This window comes from Nannobrachium achirus (genome assembly GCF_963921795.1).
Source record: "Nannobrachium achirus genome assembly, chromosome: 19".
Classification (NCBI taxonomy): Eukaryota; Metazoa; Chordata; class Actinopteri; order Myctophiformes; family Myctophidae; genus Nannobrachium; species Nannobrachium achirus.
The window spans coordinates 22,425,066-22,440,877 of NC_137826.1; the positions used below are offsets into that span (position 1 = coordinate 22,425,066).

The following is a 15,812-nucleotide window of genomic DNA, read 5'->3' on the forward strand; positions in this document are numbered from 1 at the left end:
AATTAAATCAAAATGTTACATTTCAGGATTCCAATAAAAAAAGAACAAAAAATAATTCAGGATTCCAATTCAAAAGAAGCAAAAATAGCAGATCTACAAGCTCAAAATGCATCGCAGCGCGATGCATTTTGAGCTTGTAGATCTGCTATTTTTGCTTCTTTTGTATGAGATACTAGAATGACAAAGTAGGAAGTAGCAATATGCAATGTGGCCCTCTGGAGTGAAGGTGGAAATATAGTGGCCCTCGCCATCATCAAAGTTGCCCACCCCTGGTGTAGGGCATTAGTTCTCGAAGTGGGGTCCCCCATGGACCCCCAGGGGTCCCGCAGGGGGGTCCCCCAGCAAAAGTATAGTTAATGTACAGCAGCATCACAATCATTTTGACCACTTTATCCATTTATATGTTGGTTATTCAAAGAAATAGCAGATCTACAAGCTCACAGCATGGCACAAAGTGACACTCTGTGAGCTTGTAGATGTGAGAGCTTGTACAAATATAATTTCTCTCCTCCACGTCATCAGTGCCCATACCCTAAATACATTTGACTTGAAAAACTTGACCACTGGTTTAGGGAGAAGAAAACTTTTAATGTTTGTCATAAATCAATGCCCTACTTCATCTGATGAAATTATAATAATAATTGAAAATATTATAAGTTCATCATACAAGAGTGTCGCTCAAGTAGTAGCGAAAATAGCCGATCTACAAGTTCAGCTTGTAAGCCTGTAGTTATTTGACCTCATTACTGAAACAGTGTCAAAACAAGTGAAAGTGAAAGTGGTTAAAGGTCACCACTTTTCAACCTATCTTCATACAGCCTAATTAGTCCTCACTAATGCTCACGATAATATCTGCACAATCCTGTCCTACCAGATCTGTGTCTCTTAGGAGGGCTGTGGTGAGTTCAAAAACCTGTCTGCCAGTGACATCATCGTTAGGAAGATGTTTTTTTTTTCTTTTCCAAAAAATTTATTATTATCGTGGGAACAGTGGATTCCATTATAACAATGTAACTTTTCCAGTAATAGAAAGCCTGCAGTTTTTATTAGCTTGGATTCCTCATCGATGATGTCACTGGCAGACAGGTTTCTGAACTGCCCACCTATGAGACACAGACCGAGTAGGGAAAAAAGGACCAATTATATGAAGATAGGTTGAAAAGTGGTGAAGTCGTCCTTTAAGTGTATCTGTGGGTCTTGTACATATTTAAGAATTGACAGGGCCTTGTGACTAAATAATAATTAAATTGGATCCATTGGAACAAAGGTTATTTATTTTTATATTTTCTGAAAAGTCACAGTTTTGGACATACAAGGTTTCTGCCAACAGCGAGGAGTTGGCATTACATTTGATTTGACTCAATCTATTCCATTGTGAAAATAGCCGATCTACATGCTCACAACGCCTTAACACAAGGCGCTGTGAGCATGTAGATCTGCTGTTTTCACAATTTCTGCCTCTAACATTTGACAATTTGACCAATGTTTCACCAGTGGTAAAAAAAGAAAAAAGTATTTAAAGTCCTTAATTTGTCACTTTAGAAATGTGCAGATACACTTAAACTTTATGTTGGTGCTCCCTCTACAGGTGTGTCTGTGTAACTGACTACAATGTTTTACTAGTATTGAGCTCTGTCTGTGCTGTGGCTTCCAACAGTAATGTATGTGTAATGTCTGTGTTAAACCCACAGGTGTCAGTAAGTGAGCACACGTCTCCTCCAGCAGCTGAAAAGGTATGTCAGTCCACAGTGTTGTTGAGTCTTTGAGCCATGGAAATTTGCCTGCAATGTCTTTTGTGTCTTTCTAAAACGTTTTAGTACTACTTTCAACATTATGTATTATCCATGTTACGTCCTACTCGCTTTGTCTTTATGACTACTCTTACTCTTTTCTTTCTCTTTCTTTTTTTTTCTTTACAATGTTTGAGTTAAGATAATAAATTACTAACTGTGCATGCTGTACATGGGCTAGTACTCCCCAGTTCCTCTTCCCTAGTTATATATTCTAAATCCCTTTGTCATGTGGACCAAAAGAGCAGGTCTGAAACTGCTTCCTCAAATGTCCCTGCACCGTTTGATTCCCAGAGCAGTAATCCACCCTCGGTAACGTGGCTCTGTTTGGTATCCCCCGCACGCTACACCACCACCACTACCCCACCCTCCCTGACTAACAGGAAATGGTGGTTAAGGCCAGCTGTCCCCTTACTCTCAGCCCACCAGATCCTCTTTCTCCCAGCATTCTGATTCTGTGTTCCAAGCTTGTCTGGACGGCACAACCTCTCTGCCTCTCTCTCTCTCTCCCTCTCTCTCTCTGTCTGTCTGTCTCTGGGGAAGAGCTACACTGAGCTGTCCTCCTGTTGGCTCCTTCATCAATCCAGCCACAGGCTGCATAGGGACTTGGGTTAGAGTTTTTCTGGGAGTTTTGAGCACTATCTCTTTCTCTTCCTTTCTCTCTCTCCAACTCTCTCTCTCTCTTTCACTATCTTTCTACCCCCTTATTTTGTCTCTCCTCCTCTGTCTCTTTCTCTCTCTCGTGTGTGTGTGTGTGTGCGTGCATGCTTGCGCAAGCGGGCGTGTGCGCACGCGTGCGTGTGTGCGTTCAGGTGACACGTACTGTGAGAACAGCTGAATCACTGAGGCTAGGCGGGGGGATTTCTGGACTGCCCTAGAACAGATGGTTGATGAACTTGATCAGGGAATTAAAACGCCGGAGACGGAGAATGCGTCAGCGTCGGGGGCGCAGATGGATGGGATTGTGGGACAGTCTCCGGAGGTTTAGGCGAGCGAGTTTCTATCTTTGCTCCCTCCGCCCAGAAAGATACTGCCCTTTCCCTCCGCAACGCGTCTGTGCGAGACTCGCCCTTTGTGCGGGCCCCTGCATGTCTCTCTGGCCAGCCCATACACGTGGGACGCTGGTTTCAACCAGCGTCCCCACCTTATGACATTTGGCTCAACGGAAGCGGCCAAGAATTCCTCCCTAAGCCTTCCCTTTCAGAGATTCATTATTTCACGGCGATGGAAATACACAGTGAAATCCGGAGCATTAGTCTAGCTCTGAGGGTGTACAAATGGACCTGTGAGGGTCCCTCGTGGGCCCACGAGGGTCCATTTTTACAGTTAACTTAACGCTCCGGATTTCACTGTGTGGGAAGGGGCTGATTTGGTGCTGCAGATGCCATGGCTGTGCCTGTTGCTACCGTGTTTCATCCCGCATGTTGATTGGAAGGGAGGTGGAGATAGACTGAGAGATTGTTGATTAGGAAGGCAGAAGATTAGAAAAGGAGATTAGTGTGCAGCGATTGACGATAACGCACCCCTTCACACACCCTTACATTTTTCAAGATTCTTTATTGTTACATCTCATTACTCGTATTCGTATAATGTATATCGTCGTTGTCGGGTGGAAACCTTGTATGTCCAAAACCGTTCGTTTTTATCATTTAAATAAAATGAACTAAACTAGTGAAAACAGCCGATCTACAAGCACACAACGCCTGTTGTGTGCTTGTAGATCTGCTGTTTTCACTACTTTCGTGCCACGGCCTTGTCTGATGAAGCAGGGCTTTACTTCGCGAAAAAAAACATACACATTTGAAACTTGGAGATACGAGGTTTCTGCCCGACAGTGACGATATGTAAGTTTATATAAGAGAGTAACATTTTGGGGGTTTCAGATCCTCAATACTGAAAGGAAAACAGCTAAATAGTAGGAGTTACAAAAAAGGATCAGTCAGAGCTCAGAGGTTTTTCAAATCTACTACAGTGTAACCCAGTGGTTCTCAAGTGGTTTTGCTTAGGACAAGGGTCTTCAACAGGGGGTTCGGGACCCCTAGGGGGTCCTCCAAATCTTTGAGTGATAGAAACGTTCTCTTTTTTTTTTTTTTTTTTTTACAACTTGTACAATAGTGTTCATATTCTGATAACTTTAGCCACAAATAGCAGATCTACAAGCTCACAAGGCACTGCGAGGCGTTGTGGCAATGAGGTTTCGTATAGAGGGGAAAAAGGACAGATTAAGTGTACAGAGTGAAAGGTCAAGTTTATTTGGTAATGACGGTTCAAGTTGTTAAATATCTGGAAACACAAATTTACATGAAACCAAAATGCACTGATGATTGTGCTGTCAAACGATGAAACTATATGGAATCTATGGGTTGTGGGGGTCCCTGCTTCATCTCTCTCTCGACTAAGGGGTCCTTGGCCTGAAAACGTTGAAGACCCCTGGCTTAGGACATAGATTCCACCTTGTCTGTGAAGTCACGAACAGTCAGCACAATGTCCCTTATCAAAGCCCTCCCCTGGTCTTTGACGCGGCAAGAACGTTCTGTTTGTGACCCACTTTCAAGATCACATCCCACTGCTTCAGAACCACTGATGCAGTCTGCTGGAGAGAGCAATGTACTAAATCGCCATGCCTGGGGTTTTTCGATCGAACATGGCGGAACTTCTGACGCATGTGAATTAGCTGTCAACACGGATATTGATCTGTTCCGTCCTCTTCCTCCCGTCACTCGTTCCCTTCACAGTCGGAGATGAAGTTGACGGCTGCCACAGAGGAGAATCCAGTTCCCCAGGCTGCTGTCTGTCACAGGGCTCCCCTGAGAGCCGCCGCCATCAACGTGAGACCGGCCGCGGCCAGCGCCAGGCCAGGCCCCATCAGCGCCAGATCCGGCCCCGCCAGTCTGAGGCCGGCAGCCGCCAGGGCACCGTCCCCTGTCTCTAGCAGTATTGCCAAGGGAGACTCTGGACTAACGTCGCGCAGCATCACAGCCGGCACGCACCAGAAGGAGACAACGGGCCTGCTTGTGCAAAGGCAGCAGATTGGCAAAGGTGAGTCACACAACCACAGCAGCGCAACTATAGAGCCGTGGTTCCTGGAACTCTCAGGTGCACGGTTTCAAAGGAAAGTGTAAACCTTCACGCCACAAACTACGCCTATGAAGATGTTTTGAAGGAACCAAAAGTTTCCTAGAAACTGGCTTCTATCTCTTGTTTTTGTTTGGTGATAGTCATTGGATAAATCCTCGTGAAGGTTGCATCATCACCTCCGTTGACAGTGACAGTCAGGTATTTAGCAAGAAATGACTTGTCAAATGCCCTGTCTGTTGTTGTTTGACGTTTGTGGTTACCATGCCAAGAAATGGGAAGCAGTTTCTTTAGTTTGAACAGGTAACACATGGTTGGTTAGTCCCAGTTATGTCACATGGTTTGGTCATCAGTAAAAACTCATCTCGTCCGGTATATCCTATTCTGTGGATAACATCTGCTGCTGTGAAAATGGATTTGAAATGCCACTGTTGATGATGAAATACATAAAGAAGTTAGCTTGAACCCGTGTGGGTTAGCATGGATGTATTACATAATACATCAAAACTGTGTCCCTTTCATTCCAATGACATGGAATGAATGGATGTATTAAACGTGGATGGTTAGTGCATGGCACATGGCAAAGGGCACATGACACTGTGCTACGTTCAGAGGGTTGTTGCTGTGGATTTCAACACTGTTTACACCTGTGTTCCGCTTTACATTCTTTTGAAAATCTACCTGTCTGAGATAGAAGTTACACATTTTCATTATGAACATCGTGAACTATAATTATTCCATTTTTAAACATAGTCTAACTCCAGATGTGGTCTTATTGTGGACATTCTTTGACTAGCCGTACAATTCAAAGACACAACCAATCAACTTGTCCCAATTCAAGGTGGAAGAAAAAGGTCTGATTTTGTTTCAGTTTCTGATTAAAAACTACAGCAGGGTAAAACATTTACGTTGCTTAAGACGTACCTATATACGCGAATGAGCAGCTAGCTTTGACCAGTGGTGCTCTGGGTACAGCTAAATCTAATACACCCATTATTATATGGATTATCTGCAGCTGCGTTACTTATTTGCCTGACGCGTTTTTAGTCAGCTTTAGTTTTTAATCTGAACTGGAAAGAAAACTTCAAAAATCAGCCTAGGGTTCCATGCCCCTTTAAGGGGCCTAAAGATGCAACGCTTCCTCCACTCAATTACAACAGTAATTTAACATACATGACATACTCCTCCTAAACTGTCATTTTGGAACCACCAGAGAATATTTCATCACTTTTCTAAGCTATTACTTTATTTATATTACTGTTTTATTAGCTAGGATATATGGTGGCAAAAGACAGGAGAATGGGGGTTTTGACGTGTGACAAGTTTGTGAGCTGGGATTTTGAGTGCCACAATACTGAGTTAGCCGGCATGACAACCCTCAGCCCATTGCGCCAACACGACAACTCCTTTCTCTTCACCACTTCCACTCGGGAGTCTAATAATGTCTGAGGAGAGTTGAGTGGGCCTAGTCCGAACCCAGTCCCCAGAAGAGAAGGGTTTCTCACTGCAGCAGTCAGAGAAAGAGAGAGAGAGAGAGTGAGAGAAAAGAGAGAGCGATGGATTTATTTTCCCAAGGACAGTCGCCTTGCCAAATAGTGCCTCAGCCCGCTGGAATCTTTATGGATTGGCAGAGTAAAAAGAGGCCAGCCTTGAGGGGAACAAGCTTCTGTGACTGTGTGGATTGTGTCACGGTCCCCATACTGCCGCTGCTGCTGCTCCACACACCTGCCTGTTTCTTTGCTAGCCTCACTATTGTCTCCGCTGGAACACCGGCGGCACGTGTTCAGGCGCCACAAATTAAAAATACAGATTTTTACAACTAGCCCTTACCCGTTCAAAGATATGAGCTCCGAAATGATGTGCAGTGTGTGGGTTATGGGATGTGCACTGTGCACACAGTATATGAGGGATGGAAAGTAACTTTAACTGGTGTTTGCATGATAATATGTAGGCGCATCAATGTAAGAAATACCCGTTTCGTTTAATGGCTACAGAGATACTGTGTTCCACCCCTAGTGAAAACTAGTGAAAACAGCCGATCTACAAGCACAGATCGGCTGTTTTCACTACTTTTGTGCGACGGCCTTGTACGATGAAGCAGGGCTTTACTTTGCAAAAGAACATACAAATTTGAAACTTGGAGATACGAGGTTTCCACCCGACAACGACGATATACAAGTGCACTCTCTCCCTTCCGTCTAACAACATAGGAGAAATACTAATGAGACGCCGGTATTGCGAATATCGTAAAAACATGGGTTTTACAGTTTTACATTCAATAACATAATTGCCAGAGAGTTCTACAGCCTCTCTCCATAATGCTGTGGTAAAGTTGCAACCTATTGTATGACCGTATACACTTATTAGCATGACGCTTGACAATTTGTCTCTGTTGCTTCTGCGTCTCAAACAATAAAACACTGCAAATTTCTCTTAGCATTAACCACTTAAATAAGCCCCATTTAAAATAAAATGTCAAACACAGTACACACACACACACACACACACACACACACACACACACACACACACACACACACACACACACACACACACACACACACACACACACACACACACACACACACACACACACACACACACACACACACACACACACACACACACACAGTTTATACTGTATATGCAGTATATATTATATTTAATATATTTTATTATTTACATTTCTGACATCTGACATTTTATGCCTAGAACTCATCCCAAAATAGGGATGCTAGGTTGAAAGTGGTTAAAGCCCCCACCTGCAACATAAACTGGAACATATTAATTCACACTTCAGACTTACACCAAAGACTAACTTGTTTCCTCCTAACTTGTTTCCTGTCCACAATAAAGCCATGTATAACATGTCTGATACATATTAATCTTTATTTTATTTATTTACTTATGTTGTCCTTGTGACTAACAAGAATGTCACGTGAGTGAGCTTGAAATAATATAGATTAGATGTTCCTCTACTCAGAGACTCCAGCTTTAATTGGACAGGTCAGTGAGGACACTGGAGAGAGGGGAAGGTTGTCATGCAACACATGTTCTCTGAGTCGCACCCCAGAATCACCCAGAACGTTGCAGTCATGGTTGAGCCCCAGCGCTGCGCATTGTTAAATCAATTTGGCCACGCTGCGAGCTTGTAAGATCTGCTATTTTTAGAAAAATCGTCAAAATTAGAATTTTGACTCGATTCTATAATTGTCTTTTGAATCCTCTAAGGTTTTTTGAAAAACCCTATGTTTCTATGTCAGCAATCTGGCTAGCCATCGTCAAAGAAAAGGCCTTTTCATTTAATTGGAGCTCAGTTAGTCTGTTCTTTCGAGAATACTATGTCAGTGGTTCTCAAACCTTTTCACGTGAAGGACCCCCAAACTGATATTTATTTGGCCACGGACCCTCATCTCAAAATATCTAGTTCCAGGGACCACCCATGAAGCAAAATTTTAGTTACAAACGTTCGCTCTAAAAATACATATATTCAAAGATTTGCACACATTTTCCCGACTTTTTCAAAAATAGCAGATCTGCAAGCTCGCAGCGTGGCACTCGGTGTCGCGCTGTGAGCTTGTATATCTGCTATTTTTCAATAGTTAAAGCATTCAATAATTCTAGGCCTAAATGGGTTAAACAATTAATTTGCATGAATACATCATGCTTGCACCAATAAAAGGATATTTTCTTTTTGTATAAGTATGTTACTTGTTTATGTTCCCTCATAAAGGATATGCACGTGATTACCAGGCAGTGTGACAGCATGTAACGCTAACAACCCTACAGTGACACTGATTGCAGCGCTAACCAATTAGCTACAGTACACTGTATATGTTCTTCTAAGCATTACATTTTAAAAGTAGAACAAAGGTTAGCAACGGAGTGACCCTAATGAACAAAGTTAACAAAGCCAAGTAATGCCTAATTTACTGTATACTCCTTCCTACGACAGGAATTGTCCACGCCATAATTGGCAGATCTACAAGCTTGTAATCCGGCTACATTTGCTGCAGGACACCATCCTACAACTATAAGGCTTAAAGGAGTAGTTCACCCCCAAAATGACTTTTTTTCTATTGATTAGTCACGCCATGGAGACTAGAGTTCAATAATATTTTTAGTTTTTTGTCACATTCCTAAGACAAAAATGTGATAACAATAAATTTACCCCCATTCGTTCCGGATGGGGACCCATTTCGAAACGGGTCCCCATCCGGAATCAATGGGGGTAAATTTACTCGAAGCAAATTTTTGTCTTAGGAATGTGACAAAAACCCAAAAATATTATTGAACTCTACTCTCCATGGCGTGACTAATCAATAGAAAAAAAGTCATTTTGGGGGTGAACTACTCCTTTAAGACAGAATGACCAGAGTAAAGCCCTTTGCACACAGGACAGTTGCGTTTTTTTCGTTTGCGGCATGAATAAAACGCATTGGATTTGGTGTGCAAGGCTGTGCGGAATCGGCGCTGCGGATCCAAAAAGGGGTCATAAAAGGATCGATGAGTTTTTTACCGCATGCGACAAGACGCACGAATCGAACTGGTTTCGATCGAGAAAAAAACGCACTGCGGCAGCCACTCGTCGCACGGCTAATTCGGAGCCGGTGTGCATGAGGTCATAGAGAATCATTGTTTTCTTTTCAAAAAATTATATTGTCCGTTTTATCCGTGCGGTTAAACGCGCCTGTGTGCAAAGGGCTTAATGTTACTACATTCTAGGGCATTCACGAATAGTGATTTTTAGTATTCGAATTATTCAACCTCAAAGTATTCGAATAGTCGAATATTCGACAGGACTAGCCAAACTGTCAAATATTAAGTAAGCAAGAGGCGAACATTGTGAAAATAGCCGATCTACATGCTCACAACGCCTCGCTTTGCGAGGCGTTGTGAGCATGTAGATCTGCTATTTTCACAATATTTATCTGTGGAACCGAGTCACATTAAATGTAATACCTACAATTCCAAGTGCTTGTCAGGGTGGGGGTCCCCGGTTCAAATATGTTTATTTTGGGGGTCACGACCTAAAAAGGTTTGAGAACCCCTGGTATAAAGGGCAAATTCATCCACCAGGGGCATTGACAAGTCATTCTTATGACTTCCTATCTAGCCAAGCTTTATAAACTATATCTTTTTTAAAGAGAAAACAATAAAAAAATAAAAATAACCGACTATTCGACTTCGGTGAACAACGTCGAATAGTGACTTTGATATTCGAATATTTGGTGAATGCCCTACTATATACTATTCTGACTACAAGCTACAAGCATTTACCTGCTGTGTGTGTGTTTTTGTGCATGTTCTTGGTGCTCGCATTGTCTTCCTCCTCACATCTCTGGCTTTGCTCTGTTGCTTGTTGTTTATTGTGTACTGTAGTCAACCTTGGCCTGTTTGAAGTGTAGGCCAGTGGTTTTCAACCTTTTTCTTATCAAGGTCCATTATTTATTTGGCATTTGAGCCACGGACCACCATTAGACTTACTATTATTTTGTTATTCTTGAACACGATTTTTCCACAATTCCATGCTGTATTGGTGTTGTGCCATAGGAGAGAGAACAGGCAAATGTTGATCAAAATAACAATTCTTCTACATTCTCTTAATTGTACAGACTTCTTAAATTAATGAATGCAGATCACGTTTAACGATAATGTAACTTGTGAGCGTAAAATGAAACCAAATGGACCCATAAGGGTCCACACTCATTTTACACTCTCAAGAGGTAAAGATCTATAAGGGTCCAATTGGTTACCAACTCTCCATCATTTAGCTGGGGACCACCTGGAACCCCCTCAAGGACCACTGTTGGTCCTCGGACCACTGGTTGAGAACCGTAGGTGATCTGGGAAGCTTATTCTACCATTACTACTCCCATGGTAACTTGTTATGGATGGGAGTGTGCGCTAATGGCCTGAAATGGCAGCGTAAAGTTAGATTTTAAGCTTGTGCCTGTCTCAACCATTTTCTGTTGTTGAATCTTTAAGTATTTTATAAGTGAATCTTAAAGGACAACTTTGGTATTTTACAACAAGGGTTCATATTTTAGACAGTCATTAGAGAGAAGAGAATGTGTCAAAATGTTTTCATTTACTTCTTTCTATTGTTTTAGCGATTTTGGTATTTTGATTTCAGTGGGTGGGGGCATGTGTACAAGTGGCTAAATTATGTCTTTTTAGACACAATAAGCCATCAATTCCTTTATTACTATTTACACCAGCCCCCATAAGTCACATATGCCAATGAAAGATTGCGGTGCATCTTGGGAATGAGCTTTTTGTGTCTAAAAATACATATTTAGCCACTTGTATGCATGCCCCCAACCTGGGGGCATGCATACAAATTGAAATTGTTAAATTCACTAAAACGATAGAAAGAAGTAAATGAAAACATTTTAACACTCATCTTTTCTTTTCTCTAATGACTATCTAAAATATGAAACCTTGTTGTAAAAAAAACAAAGTTGTCCTTTAATAATAACTATTTAAACAACTATGACAGTGTTTCCCCAAGTCCCCTTGGATGAACAGATCACTCATCTCAACAACACACATACAGTCATTAACCACACAGTGACCCAGTTATACAGACAGATAGTGTAAGGTTACATCAGCACCATCTAGTGGTTATGCACCTGTACTGTAGGAAAACCAGTCAAAATTCCCCCTGCTGGAAAAATGGCCACTGTACAAGAAAGCAGAAGAAGTTTGTTGGAGATATTTAGTTGAACAAGGCTCATCATTTATGAGGATTTCAAGGGGCTTGTTCAGACAGGGGCCCTCAAACATGCCGTAAAATAAAATATTAGATTATTGGGCAAGGCACAGTGATGTGTTGTCAGTGTCACTGGGGTTGTGAAATGCTGGTGGTATTTTAAAAGACAAAACATAGATTTTCAATCTTATCCTAAAAATAGCGTAGTAAAACTCACACAGTAATTCTCACATTGTACGGCACATAGTTGGCACATAAATTATTTTGAAAAATGGTATTGTGGCGTTTTTAGGGTTAGGGCATCCTTACATTGGGTTAGCATTATCAGAAGGTTTTCAACGTTTTTCAGCTCAAAGCTTCGAAGGCTCCATAGAGTTGTTTTGACAGCACTATCATCAGTGTAAATTAAATGGTTTTAGTTTGTTTGTTTGCTTAACCATTATCTTTACAAAACATATGTTGGATTCATGATAATGTGTATCTTCAGGTTTTCTTTAAACAAAAACAAAAATCACACAAAAATGTGTCAGCCCCAGTGTAGTCAATCTGGGGACCCGCTAGTGGTCCCGGACCCCCTGTTAAAGAACCATGCATATCGTCACTGTCGGGCCAAAACCTCGTATCTCCAAGTTTCAAATTTGTAATTTTTTTTTCACAAAGCAAAGCCCTGCTTCATCATACAAGGCCATCGCACAAAAGTAGTGAAAACAGCTGATCTACAAGCACACAACGCCTCGCGGTGCGAGGCGTTGTGTGCTTGTAGATCGGCTGTTTTCACTAGAAATTAAAATGATAAATACAAAACAAACGGTTTTGGACATACAAGGTTTCCACCCGACAACGACGATATATATGATAATTGTTATCAATTGTGATTAACCCTTTACACATTAGACTATATTAAAAAATAGCAGATATATAAGCTCACATACATCTGCCATCTTTGAACATTATCGAAAAATCTTAAAAGTATGAGAACTACTGATTCGGAGGGCATTTGTAGAATGAATTGTTGCATCAAACGAATCCTTCCCAGCGGTACATGGGATGCACACATGTGTTGATGGCAGAGCGGCCAGAAGTCAATGTGCACATCTTTATTTGATCAGGGTCAGTTCATGCTATTGGCCTGTCAATACAGGGTCACTCTGTATGTTTGTGTGTGTGTGCGCATATACTTCTGTGTGTGCAAGGACGTGCGTGTGAGTGTGTGTGTGTGTGTGTGTGTGTGTGTGTGTGTGTGTGTGTGTGTGTGTGTGTGTGTGTGTGTGTGTGTGTGTGTTTATACGATATGTGTCTATGTACGAATACATGTACTGTATAAGTGTATCAGTCTCCAGCAGCTTGCATTGTGTGTTCGTGCATGCATGTGCATGCATGCCGGGGTGTGGGACTGTGTGTGTTTGTACCAGGGGGTGTGTGAGTGTGTGTCTGTACACAGTGTGTGTGTGTGTGTGTGTGTGTGTGTGTGTGTGTGTGTGTGTGTGTGTGTGTGTGTGTGTGTGTGTGTGTGTGTGTGTGCATCAGCCTCTCTCTCTCCTCTCTTCACCTTCAGAGAGAAGGACGCACATTCCACCACTGCTTCCCTGCTCTGGCCCTGGGCCACGCTCAGCCCGAGCTGATAAGTGACAGGGGCCCCAGCTCCCCCTCCCTCCCTCCCTCCCTCCCTCCTCTATACACACACACACACACACACACACACACACACACACACACACACACACACACGCGCGCACACACACACGCACACGCACACGCACACACTTGTATTAGGCTACTATACTTTTTACAATTTTACTATTACAGCATTTTAGGATGACATTTTTACGAACTACATTTTCATTATTACTTTTTTGTGCCGCTCTCAGTCAACACCAACCCTGGAAATAAGCAATGTACAAGCACACAGCGCGTCACTGCAGCGTCACATTATGAGCTTGCAGATCAGCTGTTTTTGGGGGCGCGCGACACCAAAAAATACAATCGTGCGTAACTCTAACCCTAACCATAAACCAAACCTGAATCCGTTTAACCATAGAAACACCTATTTCTCTCTGTGCAGGACAAGGAAAACTGTCCTCTCACACAATGTCCGTTTCTCTCTACTTGTGCGTGGACATTTGGTCCTCAAGTAGAGTAATACCACACGCACACGCACACGCGCACGCACACACACACACACGCACGCACGCACGCACACACACAGCCTCTCCTCCTCCCTCTTGTCCTTCTAGCACACAGACGTGCTGCTCCGGAATTCTGCCCTCTGCCCCACTTCTGCCCCCCCCCCCCCCCCCCCCCCCCCCCGGCCTCCCCTCCTCCCCCCATCTCCTCCCACCTCTCTCTTTCTGCCAGAGAAGAGAAGAGGAGCCGAGCTCTTTGAAGCGGCAGGCTTTAAATCGTCGTCGTCGGGGTGGAAACCTCGTACGTCCCCAAAACCGTTCCGTTTTGTGTTTATCGTCTTAAAAATGACTTAAAACTAGTGAAAATAGCTGACCTACAAGCATACAAGTGCTTGTAGATCTGCTGTTTTCACTAGTTTAAAATCTTTTCACTTGTACGGTGTGAAGCAGGGCTTTCCTTTTACGAAAAACCTACACGTTTGAAACTTGGAGATCAGGGACGTGCTGGCCATTGGGAAAAGCGGGACAACTCCCGAACGGCCGGTTCATTCCCGGCCATTAGGAAAAAATGCAAAATAAAATGTCGGCCTTCGTTCCATTTTGGGGGCTGGGCGGCCAACAAAGTAAATCGTCACTGTCGGGCAGAAACCTTGTATCTCCAAGTTTCAAATGTATACATTTTTTCGCAAAGCAAAGCCCTGCTTCATCATACAAGGCCGTTGCACAAAAGTAGTGAAAACAGCAGATCTACAAGCACACAACGCCTCGCGGTGCGAGGCGTTGTGTGCTTGTAGATCGGCTGTTTTCACTAGTTTAAATCATTTTTAAAATGATAAATACAAAACAAACGGTTTCCACCCGACAACGACGAAATATAACAAAAAAACAAAAAAATGAGGGCCTCTCCAACTCTTTCTCCCGGGCTGAATCAGGGGCCCAGCATGTCCCTGTTGGAGATACAGGGTTTCTGCCCGACGGTGACGAGATTGTTGTTGGTGGACGTGGTGGGCGCTGCAGCCCTGGACGCGGCGACACGCACGGTGACTGCTCTCCCCTCCCCTCCCCCCCCCCCCCCTCTCTCTCTCCCCCACCCTTATTGGTCTCCTCCCTCGTGCTCTGCGTTTATGAGTCGAGGCTTCTCCTCCTCAACTTGTGAGGGACGGCGGCGGCTTCGTTTGAAACTCAATAGGACGTCTGACATCTTTGCGTGAGTCACTGCTGTGGCCCTGCCATGAATCACAGTCAGCCGCATGTGTTAATTAGTACACATGTCATGAGTGTATTCATTCAAATTAATTCATTCGTTGATTTATATTAACATGAATATCAATACAAATATACAATAATATTTATATTTGCATTTATATACAGTATATATATATATATATATATATTATTATATATATTATTATATATATTATATATAAATCCTTGTTAAATACCATTGTAAAACGAACTAACTGGCCGTTAGCTGTAAAAATCTTTATATAAGCCGCACCGTTGTATAAGTCGCAGGGCTCAAAACATGGGAAAAAAGCCGCGGCTTATAGTCCGGCAATTACGGGGTAATATAATTTTTTTCTTCTTACCACCTCTGTTCTTAGCTGCCTGCTGCCCATTATTTCTTGTCCTGACATTATCCTAGTGTCAGATAGGAATATTATCCACACAGTCAAATGTGTAAAAGAAGTGTTCATTAGTTTCTCATTCTTACACATGGTGACATTAACACCCAGGATTTTTGTTGTGTCGGCACTTCTACGTACCCCTTGTACTCTATTACAATTACAGTCTTCCTCTCACTCGCGGTGCTCATCCAAGACCAAGAACGGACGCTTATTCTGTTAAGATTGCCGCGGAATAACAACTACATTTATAACGTTTCAGTGTAATGGGAAATGTTATTGGTCACAGGCTGTGGTTTTAAAACATGTTCAGGTAGAATGCCATGGGTTGTGAGGCGTTTGGTTTTTGTTGTGACATGTTGGTAAGAATGTGTAGTTGCGTATGTGCATGTGTAGTCGCCAGTGTGTAGACCCCAGGTACTGTATGTGATTCACTGATGGTATTTTTCTTTTTGAGCGGTGGTCACAACGCTCCTATACGTGG

General features: G+C 42.8%; 1 protein-coding gene across 1 annotated transcript in view; it reads left to right on the top strand.

The window, feature by feature from the left end:
• Positions 1–15,812, top strand: part of LOC308304553 (uncharacterized protein) — a 33,487-nt gene that overhangs the window by 10,852 nt on the left and 6,823 nt on the right. The window contains exons 4-5 of the mRNA XM_080749181.1: positions 1,692–1,733; positions 4,526–4,829. Of these exons, the coding sequence (XP_080605307.1) occupies positions 1,692–1,733; positions 4,526–4,829 (346 nt within the window). The remainder of the gene's footprint in view (positions 1–1,691; positions 1,734–4,525; positions 4,830–15,812) is intronic.